The sequence below is a fragment of the Vipera ursinii genome (assembly GCF_947247035.1).
Source record: "Vipera ursinii genome assembly, chromosome: Z".
In the NCBI taxonomy this organism is placed as follows: Eukaryota; Metazoa; Chordata; class Lepidosauria; order Squamata; family Viperidae; genus Vipera; species Vipera ursinii.
In genome coordinates, this window is record NC_139517.1 from 87,046,044 (window position 1) to 87,064,428 (window position 18,385).

Here is an 18,385-nt window from a genome sequence, read left to right on the forward strand (position 1 = left end):
ATGGTGACCACATGACCCTGGGACAATGCAGCTGTCATAAATACACACCAAATACCAAGCACCCTAATTGTGATCTTATGACCATGGGATGATGCAATGGTTGTAACTGGGAAAACGAATCATAAATCATTCTTTAGTGCTGTTGTTACTTTGAATGATCACTAAAGAACTACCTTATTACGTATCTTGGAAAACACTTATTGAAACTAGTGATGGTCATGGTACAAGTCCTCTTAGGCAGTTGTATGAATTTACTAAGCTGATTATTCAAATCCAATTCCTTGTGGTAACAGATGATTATATGAATTTTGAAAGGTCCAGTTCAAAGAATCACATGAGATTATTTTATAGGATTCACCTGGTGTAGTATTTTTAAACTTGACAACTTTAAGATTGTACTTCTACCGGCTGCTGGCTCAATAAATCTCTTAAATTTGCCAATTTGAAAATATTAATTTGTAAGGGGCTTGGAGCTTTTTGAAACTGAAAGTATATAAATTGCAGTGATAAATACTAAATAAAAAGTTTTCAGTATAATTGTGGCATATTGTACATATTGCTAGACTACATACTTTTTGATTTAGCTTATCCCAAGCTGAAATATTCTCCAAATGTGTGTATTTTAACTTTCAAAACTTTCAGTCAACATCTCATAACCTGAAGATGGCCAGATCAAGAAAGGTTCTTCTAGTAGCAGAATGAAGTATTATTGTTGGTGCTGTTAATAATTCAGTGTTAATTATGAACTCAGAAATACTCATAACAGGCAGCTTAATAAAAAATAGACCAACAGGTTGAAGTTTAATGCTTCCAAATTCAGAGTCATTCCGATTAAAGTATTATAGCCAGTAATAAACTTTAAAGCAAATTAAAATATGATTCAAATTTTGTAACACCAGGCATATTTTTTCATCTTCTGATTCTTCCTAAATCATACTGTGAATTTTCTTAATGTTATTATTATCCTATAGTTGAATCATTATATTATTAGTACACCATTTTCCATTTAATTCTATATGAAGCTTTGTTCATGAACAAAGGAGACTAAATTACAGACAATCCAGATTTTATACTTCAATATTTCACATACAGACTCTCTCACACAAATATAAAATCACCAAGGTCTCGAGCCAAACAATCTCATTATCACCTTTGTTACCAGTGCTTTCTGTATAATAAGAAATAATGCCTGAAATTCACATAAGGCCTTGAAATGAACTGATGAAAATCCAAGATTTTTTTTTTAAATTATAAAAAACATATCAAAGGTTGATGAAGAAGTTTCAGAATTATAAAAAAAGAATTTTGTTGGTGACAGATATAAAGAGGTTGTAGATACGAATTTTCATCGAGGGGACTGCTTGTTCTCAGTGATTCTCACATGACAGAACAGATTCACACTGATTTACACTTTCAGGACAGCCCTGAGCTGAAGAGGAATTGCTAGGTGACAGTAGCTTATTAGAGTGCCTGTCTCTTTTACAATTTGATTCACTTCAGGTATATTGCTGGAATAAAAACATGAGGAAGAAGTATATAGCTAAGAAGGAAATAAATATAATAAAAAGGTTAATTATGGTTTCAGAGAAATATTTTGGCAATCTTGTTTTTTTGATTATCAGATAATCAGATAATCACTTTTGATGTTCAATTAAACAACAACAACAACAATAATATAATAATAATAATAATAGAGTTGGAAGGGTCCTTGGAGGTCATCTAGTTCAACCCTTTGCTCAGGCAGGAAACCCTATACCATTTCAGACAAATGGCTGCCAATCTCTTCTTAAAAATTTCCAGTGTTGGACCATTCACAGCTTCTGGAGGCAGGTTGTTCCACTGATTAATTGTTCTAACTGTCAGGAAGTTTCTCCTTAGTTCTAAGTTGCTTCTCTCTTTTATTAGTTTCCATCTCTTGCTTCTTGTCCTGCCTTCAGGTGCTTTGGAGAATATATTGACTTCCTGAGATATTGGAACACTGCTATCATGTCACACTCCACAGGCTAAGGCTGAGGGAAATAAGCTGCAGGAGGCTCCAGGCGAGAACCAGGAGCAGCTGCTACCTATTAGCAATGAGGAGGTAGTGTCCACATTTCCTCCTGATCCAAGGACAAATAGAACAGAGAGAAGACAGACACCCCAGTCAGCAACCTCACCTCTCATGAAGGGCTGCACTGGCATTGCCCTGGGGCCCAGTTCTGTGCCTTGTATGCTTGTGCCATGTATCCTGCCCTGTTTGACTCCTGGACTGCTTTCCTGGACTTGATGTATGCCCCCTCAGTTACCCAGTGACTCTTGTTGTATTGAGCTTGGAATCCGGACTTGCGCAACGGGGTGATTTCGAAGGGCTTGTTGTGTGTGCGTGTGGGGGGGTGTTGAATAAACACCTGTAGAATTCTTGCCATATGTGTGTTGGGGGGAGGAGCAGGGCAGCACATATAGTGACCACTCGAAGTTACAACAGGACTGAAAAAAGTAACATGACCATTTTCCACAGAACTATTGCTGCAAACCCATAGTCATGTGATCAAAGTTCAGATATTTGGCAACTGACTCATATTTATTTATAACAGTTGCAGTGTCCTGGGTCATATGGTCACTTTTTGCCACCTGCTGACAAAGTTAATGGGGAAGCCAAATTCACTTAATGTTGCTAACAGTATAACTGCAGTGATTCACTTAACAGCTGTGCCAAGAAAGGTCCTAAAATGGGGCAAAAGTCACTTAACAACTGTCTTGCTAACAACATACATTTTGCGTTCAATTGTCATAAGTCAAGGACTATCTGTACTGGAAATATGGAACGATGAAAGAGTTATAGAATGTCAATTGCAGTTTCATAGGATATTTATTTAAAAGTAAGATCAGGAAAGAATAATATCTTTTGAGAGTAGCATAGCAGTTTAATATTTATATATCTAGAACATTCTGCCATTATACTATTCACCCTGTTCTGTACCAGCCTGCTACCGGCCTTGCAGAAAGGCAACCCCTGTACAAACGGCAGAGGCTGGAAAACATCTGCCAAGTTTAATACACAAACAAACAACAGAACAAGAAACAAGATACCGGAACTTTGATCCTCAAACGGAGCAGTTGCTTTCAGCAACCAGCCCATCCCCAAACACTCCCTTTATTAGAGTTCAGGGCGTGGCCTCCCTGTGCCTCCTTCCGAGGAGTCCCACAGCCTTTCTCTGCTTGCTCCTGCTTGACTGCCTCCTGCGTCGGGCGTCCTTGAACAGGGCCAGCTGTGGGTCATCATCATCTGCACTGTCGGGCTCGCGCAGCTGAGTCTCCACCAAGTAAGAGGGGCCTGACTGGGGGCTCTGCGAAGCCTCCAAGCCATCATCAGCAAGTTCGTCTTCAACACCCTCCTCCTCCCCCTCGTCTGAGTCATCCGAGTCATCCGAGCCGGCTGCCGGACCCACAGGCTGACCCTGAATCACAACACACCCATCCAAGCATAGGCCATTTTAACAGAATGGAAGGGATCTTGGAGGTCTTCTAGTCCAACCCGCTGCTCTGGTAGGAAATCTGTTCCATTTCAGACAAATGGTTGTCCAATCAATTTTATAAACAGACTACATTACGTCGTAATACATGACATTGAGTCTCTGGTTTGAGATCAGAACCCAGGCACATAGAATGGGGCTTGATTCTGCTGTAATTCTGGTGCCTTTGGTGGTTTCCATCTGATTATCAAATGAAAATCCCTCTATGACATGTATGTTGTATTATTAACTTACATTCCGTACAAAGACAATTACCGTAATAATAAATATTCTCACTTATTAAAAAACTGAATTGCACTTAATCTTCATCCTGCAATCTCAATTACTACCCATAAAAACCTCACACAAAATAAATTGTAAACTAACATAATATTTTTATTAATTTTGCCTCCTAATCTTGTAAGAATCCAGGAGACTTTGAGGCTAGTAATCTAATATAACAGAGCATTTGAATGTATGAGCCAAAAAGAGCAAAATCAATAGGCAGGAGAGTGTGATATCTTGGTTTGTAAGTGCTGAATGTTTATTGTATTATGACTATATTAATATTAAATACTAATACTAAACAAAAATCAGAGGATTGCAGTAAAATTTGGGATGAGGAAAAAAATAGACTCATTAAATTTTTGAAGATTTTTAAAATAAAAAAATAAAGGTCTGTCCGTCTCCTGTCCTTACATTAGGTTGTTCAGTATGGATGGCATATTATAGCATGGACAGTCTTCTGTCATTCTGGAGAACAAAAACTAAACCAATTCAGATTAAAAGAGTTTTGATTAATCATAAGGAAGAATATTTTAACAATAAAACTGCTGAACAGTAAAACAATAAAGTCTCTGGTCTGAAAAACATTTTTTCTTAATTAGAAGCTGTTCTTATCCATTACTTCTGGAAACCGATATGATTCTTAGTTCTTTAAATATTCTGAAAGTACTTTCTGAGTACCTACTTACCCCTCTCCTGTTTATTGGATGAAAGTAGCAATTTTGTTCTACTTCCTTCAGAAAAACAAATGAAAGCTTGAAAGCTATAAAAGAACCAACTGTATCCTATAATTTTAAAACTGAACGTGTGTTGTATCATGAAATTTGTAGTTCTAAAGGTTTAGTAACAGAAAAGGATCAGGTAGGATAAAGTGATATGTTAGGGCTTCCCTCCAACCCCTTTTCCTGCCTGCTTGATGCTATCCGTAATGTCCCATAGGTATACTCTAATCCTGGCTGTCTTGACAGACATTTTCACTTTTTAATTCCCTTGGCCATAGTTCTGAATGTGATAGAACTTTAGGACATTTATAGGATCCATCTTCTTTCTTTCTTTCTTTCTTTCTTTCTTTCTTTCTTTCTTTCTTTCTTTCTTTCTTTCTTTCTTTCTTTCTTTCTTTCTCTTTTCCTTCCTTCCTTCCTTCCTTCCTTCCTTCCTTCCTTCCTTCCTTCCTTCCTTCCTTCCTTCCTTCCTTCCTCTCTCTCTCTCTCTTTCTTTCTTAGCAAGGATATACATTCATATATTTGAATGATATGTTTGGAAAACTCAAAAGATTATATTTTACTGTGCCACCTATTTAGTTAATATTTAGTTATTATTTGGGCTCAAGAACAATATGTAGTTTTCATTCAGATTAGAACTGTCTACTTGATCAAGAAATTAAATTATTTAAAAATCAGATATAAAAGTGCACAACTGGATTTAAGGCAGTATGTAGAAACAAAGCAATCTTTTACTAAGAGTGGTAATTTAAAATATATGAGAAAATTTAATGAGGTTGGAAAATGGTTGAATTATATGTAAATTAGATAAAGGTGTAAATCCATATTTTGTGATACTAAAAGTAAGGATTTTGTGTTTTTCAAATACATTAAATTCTGCTTCAAGACTATATTCAGCTTATTGTTATTGGAAATCTATAAATTTCTATACTTCCCTGTTGTATGATTTGATATCCTGTAACATGTTTATTGTAGAAATTAGAATCAATTATAAGATATACATTATATTATAAGCTTTGCATAAAACGTGACATTTTAGTGCTATGATATAATTGAGAGATCTTTTCTTTTTCAGACCTTTGCGAAGGGAACCTATCAATGAATGGAATTCTTTGGAGATTGAAAGTTGCTTCTTCTCAGATCAACTTTCAGATAAATCAAAAATACCAGACCTTATTAAAAAAGTAAGTTGATAGAAAATGCTTGTAAAATAATAAAATGTGAATGCAAAATCATGAACGGAAAGCCCCTAGAATTTATTACATCTCTGAAACCCATTGCTTTTCTTTATTTAAGTCTGCCATGCAATTTAAATAAATATTCTAATAACAATAGAGTTATCAAGTTCTAATTTTCCATGTGTATTTAAATTGCAGCTTTGTGGACGTGTCCATCTTCCTTTCTTTGCAACAATACACAGCTTTCTTACAGGATGTTCTTACCACTTCCCAGTGTAACTTGCATCCTGAGTATCCAAGTTGTAAAGTAATCTAATCCTTTTTTCAGAGCAGCCAAGATGACTTAGGTCCTGCCACCCAATTGAGCACTAAAAATTGATTGCTGTACAGCAAACCCTGCCCATTTTGTATATAAGAAAATGCAATGGATCTACGAAGGAGGAAAATAGTGTGATGGAACAGTAGTGAAACAGCAGTTTTCCAGGCAGGAGGGAGCACATTCCAAGGAGGGGGAAACAAAAGACAATACAGCCAGTAACTAGTTTGGAGAAAGGGGATGAAATTTAGGTTAGCCACTCCTTTGAATCTCTCAGAGTATAATAATTAGGATTAGACTTGTATAGGCTTAGGCTGGTGAGATTCTGTCTATATGGTGCAAGTTTAATAGGTTTAATAAAAGTTAAAACGATCTAATTGATTCATAATCTCTTAGACTCAGTGTTCAGATTACCCTATAAACAAAGCAGAATCTTTTATAGCTAAGTTCTATAAATAACTTGCCTGGCAGACTTTTCTAACTTTTCTAAAATAGGTTCTCTTTTCATGGACGTGTTGAATTGTTAGAATAATTTGAGACGTCCTGAAATGCTTCATATTTATTCAATGTGCCTTGGAAAGCAATGCACAGAAAGAGCAATTGCCACACCCTGTGCTGGTAGTTGCAGTCATTTATTTCTGAGGCTGTTAAGAGTACAATCTGTTACAATAGCAAAATTTGCAGATGTATTTTAACTGAGAGAATAAGATAATTGTTTGTGTGTGTGTGTGTGTGTTTTATAGTGAATAAAGATTATAGATTAACAAAGTAGAAATACTTAAACTGAAGTGATCTTTCAGCAACATTTGCTTTTGTTTTTATTATTTTACCAAACTATTAGTTAAATATTTTATTTTCATGTTTTTTGTCCAACAGGAAACTAATCTGGCACATATCTTAAGCATTAATAGTATCATAAAAATTAATATGATTAAGAATATAGTATTACTACATTAAATGTTTTTTCAGTATGCTAATATTTTTAAATTAACTTATTTCAATTATTTCAAATAATGAAATCTAAAGTGTTTTAATTGCTTAAGTATAACTGTCCAAGATTATCATGTATTACAGTAATGATTGATTGATTGATTTCTCTTAATAGTTTAAGTACTATAAAACTTCAATTCAGTTTTGGTTAAAATAACAATTATAAAATAATTTAAAACCTAAATTAGAAAAGTTAAAATGAAAATATTCTAATACTTTACAATAAAGGTAGTCCTCGAGTTATAACCATAATACCTCCCCATTTTGGTTGCAAGTCAGTCCATTACAGTCTAAGTTGGGACAAATGTTGAATTGTCTCAAGTAACAACCATCTGTCTGCTTTCCCTAGTGCAATTGTTAAATGAACATGCTGGTCATTAGGTGGAGCATGGGGTGCCTCAGGGATGGGAGAAATTCTGAAGGCCTAATGCAGGTACAAGCCCAAGCCCTCTCCTACTCCCTGTGATACCCCATGTTCTGCTTCCTGCCCATTGGAGTCCCACATGCCCTTCCCCACTGATCACGCCCTTACCTTTTAATGTAAACCGTGTTCTGGAAGCTCTGTCATATTCGGAATGAAACCAAGCTGTTCTATCCCTTGGTGTCCCTAGATTGCATGGCTGTGCCAGAAGCCATTTTCAGAGTAGCTGAAATGAATTGTGGACCCTTCAAAATGGTACTTGCTTCCAGAAGCAAAAGAGGAACAGCCTAGGGAAAAGAAGCTTGCTCTTCCCCAATCCTACTACTGATTTCTATGCATGCCCATTTCATAGTTGAATATCTTGTCAGCGAGAAACACTAGGGAAGGAAAACACTGGGCACCCCTGCTTTTCTGTTTCTGCCACTGTCCATCCTCCTGCCAATCTATTTCTGCCTTTCTGGAACAAAATACAAACCAGTTCCCTAGCCTTTTGGAGCTTTTTCCTGATGGCCAGCTGATTGGGGCAAAAAGTTTTGAGATCAGTCACCATTTCTGGTTGAAAATGGTGTCTGCTTCCAGGAGGCATGGGAAGCAGGCCTAAGCACTTCAGAGACCTGGGATAATGGGATGGGGAGAGAGGAGGTGGACGCTGCAGCATCCCCTTGGTCAATCGTAAGGGTGAATGACTGTGAGGACTGCAACCATCATAATTTTGAAACAGGTTTGTATGTAATCTGGGGGCATCCTTTGTAACTTTGAATAGTTGTTAAGTGAGCTGTCATATCTCAAGGACTACCTGTAAAATTCTTTTTCAAAGTACTTAATTTGGTTCCTAAGTTGTTTTTTTTATATATTTGTTAAGTGTCCAGGAAACAATGTATTTATTGAACAATGTAGATACATAAACAATGGACAGGAATGCTACTATAATATATAGTATAACATTCTGAAAACATTTGTAAAACAAAAAAAAATCAGGAAATTTGCATTGGGTACAATGGTGTGAAAACAAACATATGCTCTTGGCTATTTTTTCGAAGTACATATGTTCATTTTTACTTTGTGTTTTGCATTGAGATAGGAGCTTTGTGAATATAACAAAAGCATTTCATAATGTGCCCAGAAAATATGCTTTTAGCCTATTTTCCTAGTGACATTCTAGAAAGTTCATTTTTCTGGCTAAACTGAAAATAGATGTGGTAAAGGACTATAGTGCTTGACCCCAGCATTCCAGAAATTGTCTGAAGAACAGAGATTTTGAAATTAAAGCTTGCTATTTTGTATATGCATATATGATTTGTTCAACATACTTTGCATACTTCAAAATATAGTGCTTGAAAAGACATGCAGATTCAATGTAACATTTTTAGATTAAAGTACTTTAAAAGTCAAAATCACATATTTCTCCTGTTTTTTAATGCTCTGATCTAGTACATCCATTATATCTTATATCTTATATGTTATCCTGTGCAACATTTTGGATTCACGGACCAGAGGGTATTTCGAAGCAAAATAAATGAATCAATATAATAATCATTTGCAACATCTTAAACTTTCCCAAAATTGTGTTATCTGCATGCTTTGAAGCAAATTTTGGAAACAGAATCCAAAGTAGTGCATAGTCCTAAAATAAAACTCAAATATATGGTAATGCTTGAACATTATAGGAAATACATTACATTAACTTCCAGATCAATGGAAGTTTTATCATTTCCTTCTAATTAGCCCAACTTGCAACGATTCCAAATCTTAGCACAGTTCCTGGCTGGCTGTTTACTTGGTGGCTTGGGTGGTTGATTAATTGTTGTGAAGTTGGGCCAAACTCAGTATTAGTTAATATGAACAGTTACCATTCATTTTAACTTGCTGCTAATCTCAGCTTTTCCTGGGACACTCCAGTAATATCACTGATCCTTACCATCTTGCCCTTGCCCTCTCCGTTTTACTTTTTTCAACCTAGTCAAGCATTGTCATTTTTTCCAATCCATCATTCACTTCCATTACATGCCCAAATATGTGAGCATCTGCCTGTCAATTATTGCCATATAGTTTCATGAACATATATAATTTAATTTTTTGTTCGAATTGTGTATTTGATACTAATGACTCATGATCTATTCTACAGTCTGCACCTGGAAGTAACCAGTTTAATAGGTAATATCTTGCTTCCCATTTCCTTTTATGTATTTATTTTCTTTATTTCATTCTAATACTATACTGAACATTGATGCAGAATCTGTGTTTCTTTATTAATTTATACTTATTTAAACTTATTTGTATTTTCTACATGGTTTATGATCATAAAACAATAAAATAAATAAACCAATTAATGCAATACAATTATAAAAACACGTTCACCAAGCCCCGTTAAAGTTCAGTCTACCTACATAGTAATGTCCTTTCTGAGAGCTCCTTGAAAAAAATGAAGCCTTAATTCTAATGATGGGAGAGAGAGGGACAAACTTTATCAAATCAGAAATACAATTGCAATGTATTTTCCATTACTTGGAACCTGGAGAATTTCCCCTTTTTGTGTGTGTGTGTGTTTGTGTGTGTAAGTATACACACACACATCAAAGCGGGCATATTCCACATGAAGCTGAAGGTCCTGAAGATAACAAGGATCCGAGCCATAAACAGAAGTGATAATCAGTATTTTGATTAGAGTCTGGAAGCAAAGCAACAGACATTTTAGCTTCTGCATGTAATAGTCACTCTGCTATACCAGTTAACCCAAATCAGTTAGCCACATTCTGTGCCAGCTATGGCTTGTAAGTTGTCTTCAAGGGGAACCTCATCTAGAATAGTTTAAGCAGGAAATAATAAGGTTCTGAGTCACTGTTTACAACTGGTGAATCACTAAAGTTGGCCACAAGCCCCTGGCCTTGATTTATCTTATTTAAAACAGATGTTGGCAATAAAACAAATTAACTTCACAAAATTCTACTAATTCTATCTTATATATTATTGCATTTATTTAGACAAAACCTTAATTACATTCAATTTCTTCTGGGCTTGTCATTTTAATAACCCATTAGTAGTAGTGTGTCATTAAGTTGCATTTATAATATTTATATATTTTATTTGTCCTTATATTTAGCTTTTCTCTTACCATCAAGAAAACCTTTGGGAAAAATATATTTGGAAAAAATAGAATTTTAAAATAATGGCTAAAAATTCTGAACTTCATTAACACGTACTACTTCTACAGACATTCCAAAAAATCTAAATATACTTTTATACAATATGCTGTAAGTTACCATCTAACAGCAAATTATTTACTAATCAACGTGGTAGTGATTGGTGGGAGATTTTAACAGATGGCTAGAGTTTAGCCATCTCCCAAGATTGAGTTTTGCACACTGTTGTGCCTAAGCAAGGTTGCAAGAGGGCTTATCCAGTCAAAATAGGAGCAGATTTTGACAGCTTTGACTATACTGCTTGAAACCTTAACTAAAATATCAATGATTAGAGAGTATGATTCATAGTTAAAGAACTATTATTCTGGACAGTTAACATAAATTAATAAGTTAATTTTTTATGTAGTGCATTTTTTATTTCAGCACTTAACTGCTAACAATTTGGATGGTTGCTAAATTAAGGTTCAAACTGTACTCTGTTAAATTGGTGAACCAGACATTTGAATTAAGAGAAGGCCACAGTAATATTCTCTCTATAAAGACATTGCTTTGTTCATTTTCTTTCTCATATTTGTGAAGAAAGATTAATTAATTATGTGCTATCTTGCTAACTTTTGAAACAGATTTTTTTCCAGGATGTTGTTGTTGTTAGTTGCAAAGTCATGTCCGACCCATCACAACCCCATGGACAATGTTCCTCCAGGCCTTCCTGTCCTTTACCATCTTCTGGAGTCCATTTAAGCTCACGCCTACTACTCCATCCATCCACCTCATTCTCTGTCGTCCCTTTCTTCTATTGCCCTCAATCTTTCCCAGCATCCAGTGAGTCTTTCCTTCTCATTAGGTGGTCAAAGGATCTGGCCTTCTAAAGAGCAGTTAGGGTTGATCTCCTCTAGAACTGACCAGTTTGATCGTCTTGCAGTCCAAGAGACTCGCAGGATTCTTCTCCAGCACCATAGTTCTCAATTCTTTGGTGCTCAGCCTTTCTTATTGTCCAACTTTCACAGCCATACATTGCAACTGGGAAGACCACAGCCTTGACTATACGCACTTTTGTTGGCATGGTGATGTCTCTGCTTTTTAGTGTGCTGTCTAGATTTGCCATGGCTTTCCTTCCCAGGAGCAAGTGTCTTTTAATTTCTTGGCTACAGTCCCCTTCTGCAGTGATCTTGGAATCCAGGAAAATAAAATCAGTCACTACCTCCATTTCTTCCCCATCTATTTGCCAGGAATTGAGAGGGCCGGATGCTATGATCTTGGTTTTCTTAATGTTAAGTTTCAAGCCAACTTTTGCACTCTCCTTCTTCACCCGCAAGAAGAGGCTCTTTAGTTCTTCTTCACTTTCTGCCATTAGAGTGGTATCATCTGCATATCTTAGGTTGTTGATATTTCTCCGGGCAATCTTAATTCCAACTTCTGATTCATCTAGCCTTGCCTTTCTCATGATGTGCTCTGCATATAAGTTAAATAGGCAGGGCGACAGTATACAGCCTTGCGAGACTCCTTTCCCAATTTTGAACCAATCAGTGGTTCCGTGTCCAGTTCTCACTGTTGCTTCTCGATCCGCATATAGGTTTCTCAAGAGACAAATAAGATGGTCTGGTATTCCCATCTCTTTAAGAACTTGCCACAGTTTGTTGTGATCCAGACAATCAAAGGCTTTTGCATAGTCAATGAAGCAAAAATAGATGTTTTTCTGGAACTCCCTAGCTTTCTCCATGATCCAGTTCCTCTGCCAGTTCCTCTGCCTCTTCGAAATCCTGCCTGTACTTCTGGTAGTTCTCGATCAACATATTGCTGGAGTCTAGCTTGTAGGATTTTAAACATAACTTCACTAGCATGAGAAATGAGTGCAATGGTGCAATAGTTTGAACATTCTTTGGCACTGCCTTTCTTTGGAATTGGAATGTAAACTGATCTTTTCCAATCCTGTGGCCACTGTTGAGTTTTCTAAATTTGCTGGCAAATTGAGTGTAGCACTTTTACTGCATTGTCTTTTAAGATTTTGAATAGCTCAGCTGGAATACTGTCACCTCCACTAGCTTTGATGTTGCTCAGTTTTCCTAAGGTCCACTTCACTTCACATTCTAGGATGTCTGGCTCGAGGTTGGTGACCACCTCATTGTGGTTATCAGGGACATTAAGTTCATTCTTGTATAGTTCTTCTGTGTAATTTTGCCACCTCTTCTTAATCTCTTCTGCCTCTGTTAGGTCCCTGCCATTTTAGTCCTTTATCATGCCCATTTTTGCATAAAATGTTCCCTTCATCTCTCCAATTTTCTTGAAGAGATCTCTGGTCCTCCCTATTCTGTTGTTTTCTTCCATTTCTTTGCACTGTTCATTTAAGAAAGCATTCTTATCTCTTCTAGCTATTCTCTAGAATTCTGCATTCAGTTGGGCATATCTTTCTTTTTCTCCCTTGCCTTTCGCTTCCCTCCTTTCCTCAGCTATTTGCAAAGCTTCCTCAGACAGCCATTTTGCTTTCTTGCATTTCTTTTTCTTTGGGATGGTTTTAGTTGCTACCTCTTGTACAATGTTGCGAACCTCCGTCCATAGTTCTTCAGGCACTCTTGTCTATCAGATCTAATTCCTTAAATCTATTTGTCACCTCTACTGTATATTTGTCAGGGATATGATTTAGTTCATACCTGAGTGGCCTAGTGCTTTTCCCTACTTTCTTCAGTTTAAGCCTAAATTTTGCAACGAGAAGCTCATGGTCTGAGCCACAGTCAGCTCTTGGTCTTGTTTTTATTGACTATGCATAGAGTGCGTAGAGTTTCTCCATCATTGGCTGTATAGCACATATCTGATTTCTGTGTTGACCATCTGGTGATGTCCATGTGTAGAGCCGTCTTTTGGGTTGTTGAAAAAAAGTGTTTGCTATGACCATTGTATTCTCTTGACAAAATTCTGTCAGCCTGTGCCCTGCTTCATTTTGTACTCCAAGGCCAAACTTGCCTGTTATTCCGGTTATCTTTTGGCTTCCTACTTTAGCATTCCAATCCCTCATGATGATAAGGACATCTTTTTTTTGGTGTTAGTTCTATAAGGTGCTGTAGGGCTTCATAGAACCAGTCAATTTCATCCTCTTCATCACTGGTGGTTGGGGTATAGACCTGGACTACTGTGATATTGAACGGTTTGCCTTGGATTCGAACTGAGATCATTGTGTCATTTTGGGGATTGTATCCCAGTATTACTTTCCCTACTCTTTTATTGACTATGAAGGCTACTCCATTTTTTTCTGAGGGATTCTTCCCACAGTAGTATACCTGATGGTCATCTGAATTAAATTCACCCATTCCTGTCCATTTTAGTTAGCTGATTCCTAAGATGCCGATGTTCAGTCTTGTCATCTTTTGTTTGACCATGTCCGGCTTGCCTTGATTCATAGATCTTACATTTAAATCTTTCCATTATTGCTGTTATTGAATCTACTCTGTTTGTTGCTATCAGTTGCTGGTTCTGTTTCCTTCCACCTTTGCCAGCTTTATGGATTTATCGAAAGTGCACAATAGGCTGATAATTTGCACCTGGTTATGTGAGTGTAAACATTGGATTAATTTAATCATTGATCTATTTGTATATTTTCTTGCTCCCCATTGCTTTTCTCCAACATCAAAGTTCAAAAGCATAAAAATGCTTTTGTATCTGCTTCTATCTTTTGCATTAAGGGAAAATCTAATTTTATAATACAGACAAATGGTATTTGAGTATTTTTTCTAAGGTTTACATTGCTGTTCTACATGTGCTAGTCTGTATTTCTTGACTGAGGTTCTTTTACAGAATAGATTATCAGCATTTCATAGGTTATTGATGTTTCTTACTCCAGTTTTAAAGTCATGCTTATCTTCTTTCAATCCAGTATTCCTCAATAAAATTCAGTTTATAAATAAGGCTAGATTATACAGTTTTGTTTCATTCCTTTATTAACCTATGATGTAAATATGTGACCTCAACATGTTCCATCTGTACTGTAGCTTCTTGTCATGTATAAATTTTGCATTAAGATGATGATGTTAAACAATAATAAAGTAATATTAGTGTGAAATACATTTAACCAGTGCTTTTTTTGTAAAAAAAAGATGCCAGAACTCACACAGGTCATACAACCCACCAAGGTTTACCTTTGTAGTTGGAAAAAGAAAACCTTCAGTTTTTAGTGTATCTAAAAGACTAGGATTTTGTTCAAGGTAAGTTTATACTATACAATACATGATATATTTAGAGATCTCAATACATGATATATTTGGAGATCTCAGAAATTAGTAGATTAGCCTAGTTTGCATATTGGCCTGAATAGTTCGTTGTTTAATTTTGGTTTATTGAGTATACCAAATACTAGAAGTGACTGCTAGATGGATGGCACACTCTAACCACTCTCCCCCCCGCCCCCCAGCTCTCTGCTCTCCACCAATCCACTTTTTGGTTATCATAGTGATGCATTATTCTTGTTATGTACCTTTGTCATTGTTTATTTTATTGTTGTTATTTATTTATTTATTTATTTTATTTTATTGGATTTGTATACCGCCCTATTCCCATAGGACTCAGGGCGGTTTACAGGGCAGTTAAAACCATGAATACAAAAAATTAAAAACAATTAAAACAATTAAATTAAATTCAAGCCCCAAGAGTAAATCTAAAACCCAGTTAAATTAACAACCCCACAGTCTGGACCAAACAGATCGAAGAGCCAAGTTTTCAGGTCCCGGCGAAATGAGCGAAGGTCGGGGGCAGTCCTAAGTTCTGTGGGTAGTTGGTTCCATAGGGCAGGCGCACCCACAGAGAACGCCCTTCCCCTGGGAATAACCCGCCGGCATTCATTAACCGGCGGTACCCTGAGAAGGCCCTCCCTGTGGGGGCGCACAGGACGATGGGAAGATGATGCCGGCAGCAGGTGTTCCCTTAGATAGTCCGGACCCAAGCCATTTAGGGCTTTATAGGTCATTACCAGCACCTTGACTCTCACCCGGAGGGCAACCGGAAGCCAATGCAGCTCGCAGAGCAGAAGTGTTACATGGGAGTAACGGGAAACCCCCATCACAACTCGTGCGGCTGCATTTTGCACCAGCTGAAGCCTCTGAGTGGTCCTCAAGGGCAGCCCCATGTAGAGAGCGTTGCAGTAGTCTAAACGGGAGGTCACGAGCGCATGAGTGACTGTGTGTAGGGCATCTCAGTCCAGATAGGGTCGCAACTGGCGCACCAGGCAAACCTGGGCAAAAGCCCCCCTGGTCACAGCTCCTATATGGTCTTCAAAACTGAGCCACGAATCCAGCAGGACACCCAAGTTGCGAGCCCTATCAAGGGGGGGTAAGCCCCATGTAGAGAGCGTTGCAGTAGTCTAACCGGGAGGTCACGAGCGCATGAGTGACTGTAAGTAGAGCATCTCGGTCCAGATAGGGACGCAACTGGCGCACCTTTTTACTTCTGTTTGCACACTTTTCATCTTTTTATTATTGAAAACTGCCTAAAGTAATCCCATGGCAAGATAGACAGCAAATAAATTTATAAATAAGTAAGAAAGTAAGTAAACCATATTTGGCAAATGTATGCAATCAACTAGACCATAATTAGTGGTATCTGTCCAATACATTAAGCTAATATAAAACTACATACTTGCTTAGCACAATGCATTAAGTCATCTGTTAATTATCTCTCAGAATGATAGACTGAACATTATTATTTGTAAGACCATTACTTGCTATATCTATATCTTATTAGGCTAAATATCCATCAGATTTCATGGGACAGCAAGATATGAAGTCTTAGATATCCATCTGCGTTCTCTTAACTTTTTCTGAAACCATTCCCATAGTTGCAAGAGTGAGACCCCTAGTCTCTTTTTCTAAAACTCCTTCTGATTTCTGTTTCATTAAATTTGATAAAGCATTCAGTTATAAAATTACTGCAGATATTTTTATCATTAAATCCGAAGTAATATGTTTACCCCTATTACTATGTTAATATTGTTTTAAGACAGCATGACTGATATTTACTTGCTTTTTTAAAAAAAGAACAGAAACCAAGCATATCCATAATAGAAATATTGTTGCCTTACATTTTTACTGTAAACTGGTAGGTCATTGTTATTCTTTTTTACAGATAGGATATTAGAGACCTGATTATTTTCCCATAAGAAGGTAATGATGTGAGTCAGTGCTTTATTCTTATTGTACAAATAAGGAATTCAGGCTGAAAAATTTAATACTAGCATTTTGCTGAGCTGGCAGTTTGAGTTATGTTACATCAAAGTACATAGATTTTGTCTATTCTCTCTTCTGTACCAAGCTAAGTCTGTGGTAATATTTTTTTAAAGAATATTTTTGGAAAACACACTAATACTTAAGCCTGTTGCTCAATAATTACTTAGTGTTGGGAAGAGTGGTGGTTGACTAAAATATGCCACAATCTAGTTTGTTTTGTATTCAAAGATGCAATCGACTCTCTGGTTAACCATAAATAAGAAAACAAAATAGTTCAACTTTAGTAAAGCAGAAAAGGAAGGGAAATAGTAAGCTTTCCCCCAAAATTCTGTAAAATTTTCGGTGGTGCATTTTCTGTAGCTTTGGGAAATTTCCTTCATTTATAGCAATCCTTCATTACACTAAGTTGCTTTTTGTACTCACTGAAATTATTTGAATCAATGTGTGTACATGATAACTATGCTTAATATTTAAATTTTATTTACATTAGAGGCAGAAGAAACAAGGTATTTGGAAGAAGATAGTACATCTTCTGTACACTGATTCCATGTTACAAAAAGAAAACATATTTACATTGCTTTTGTTTGAGGTTTAGCTTTCTCATGTTGTTATATTTATTCCTTAGAATTTCAAAAGAATGTAGAAATAATCACTGCCATATCTGACATTCTAACTGACACATAAAACAACACAATTTTGCATTTTTTCAAGCCTGAAAAATATGCCAAAAGTTCAGCTTCTCATCTAAGTGAAGAGTGGATTTCATGATGGTGATATTGGAGGAGAAGGAAGAGGAGAAAAAGGAAAAGGAAGATCAAAAGAGAATTTAACATACCCTTTGACTTTTAGATAGTCACAAGCAATATCACATTAACAGCAAACAAGATAAAATTTAGAGTAGTACAGATCTCAGAAAACAAAAGGATCTTCCTTAGAAAAATATATAGAAAAGTAAGACTCTGAAAAAGAGTTGTTGCTGGTTTGATGTCTTTATAAATTCTCATATAAACAGACTCCAAGTTGCATAAAATGAGCAAATGGCTGAGCTTGTATAAAAATAAATACCACCAAGGACATAAATTAGATTGAAATACACTCAGGAAAAGAAATTAAGGACAGTTCTTAGCTAGCCTTTTATTTTTCCTCTAGAGAATAGCCTAGTCTTGGAACAGATTTTGCCTCTATGCCAATTTGTTAACATACAGAATCATTCCTGGAAATTCCACATTTATTGACTGATTAATCAATATGGCCATAAAACTTAAAAACTGACACTGGGTAGCTTCTAATTACCCAAACAAAAATGAAGTAAACGATTTGAATTAAAACAATACACTATGCTTTAACTGAGGCTGTGGAAAGATGTTATACAGTATTTCTGTACCCCAGCTTCTATTTGTATTTTGAAACTACAAAAAACATAGAGATCTTTGGCCTTTGTGAGCTGTTGGATGTATCTATCCCTTATGAAGATGTAGAATAGATTCTGTCTCCGAGATGTGTTCTCATGAGTGTGCTTTTGAGTCAGTGTTCACTCCAGATGACTACCTGGACTAGTCTTGGCAAGATTTTGAAAGTGGTTTTCCATTGCCTGCTTCCTAGGACCCAGAAAGAGTGACTGGGCCAAGATAACTTA

The 18,385-nt window shown here is 36.4% G+C and overlaps 1 protein-coding gene across 1 annotated transcript in view; it reads left to right on the top strand.

Annotated features, from left to right (window-relative positions):
* The window catches only part of RFTN1 (raftlin, lipid raft linker 1), a 110,771-nt gene that overhangs the window by 38,780 nt on the left and 53,606 nt on the right, over positions 1–18,385 (top strand). The window contains exon 4 of the mRNA XM_083376171.1: positions 5,574–5,682. Within this exon, the coding sequence (XP_083232297.1) occupies positions 5,574–5,682 (109 nt within the window). The remainder of the gene's footprint in view (positions 1–5,573; positions 5,683–18,385) is intronic.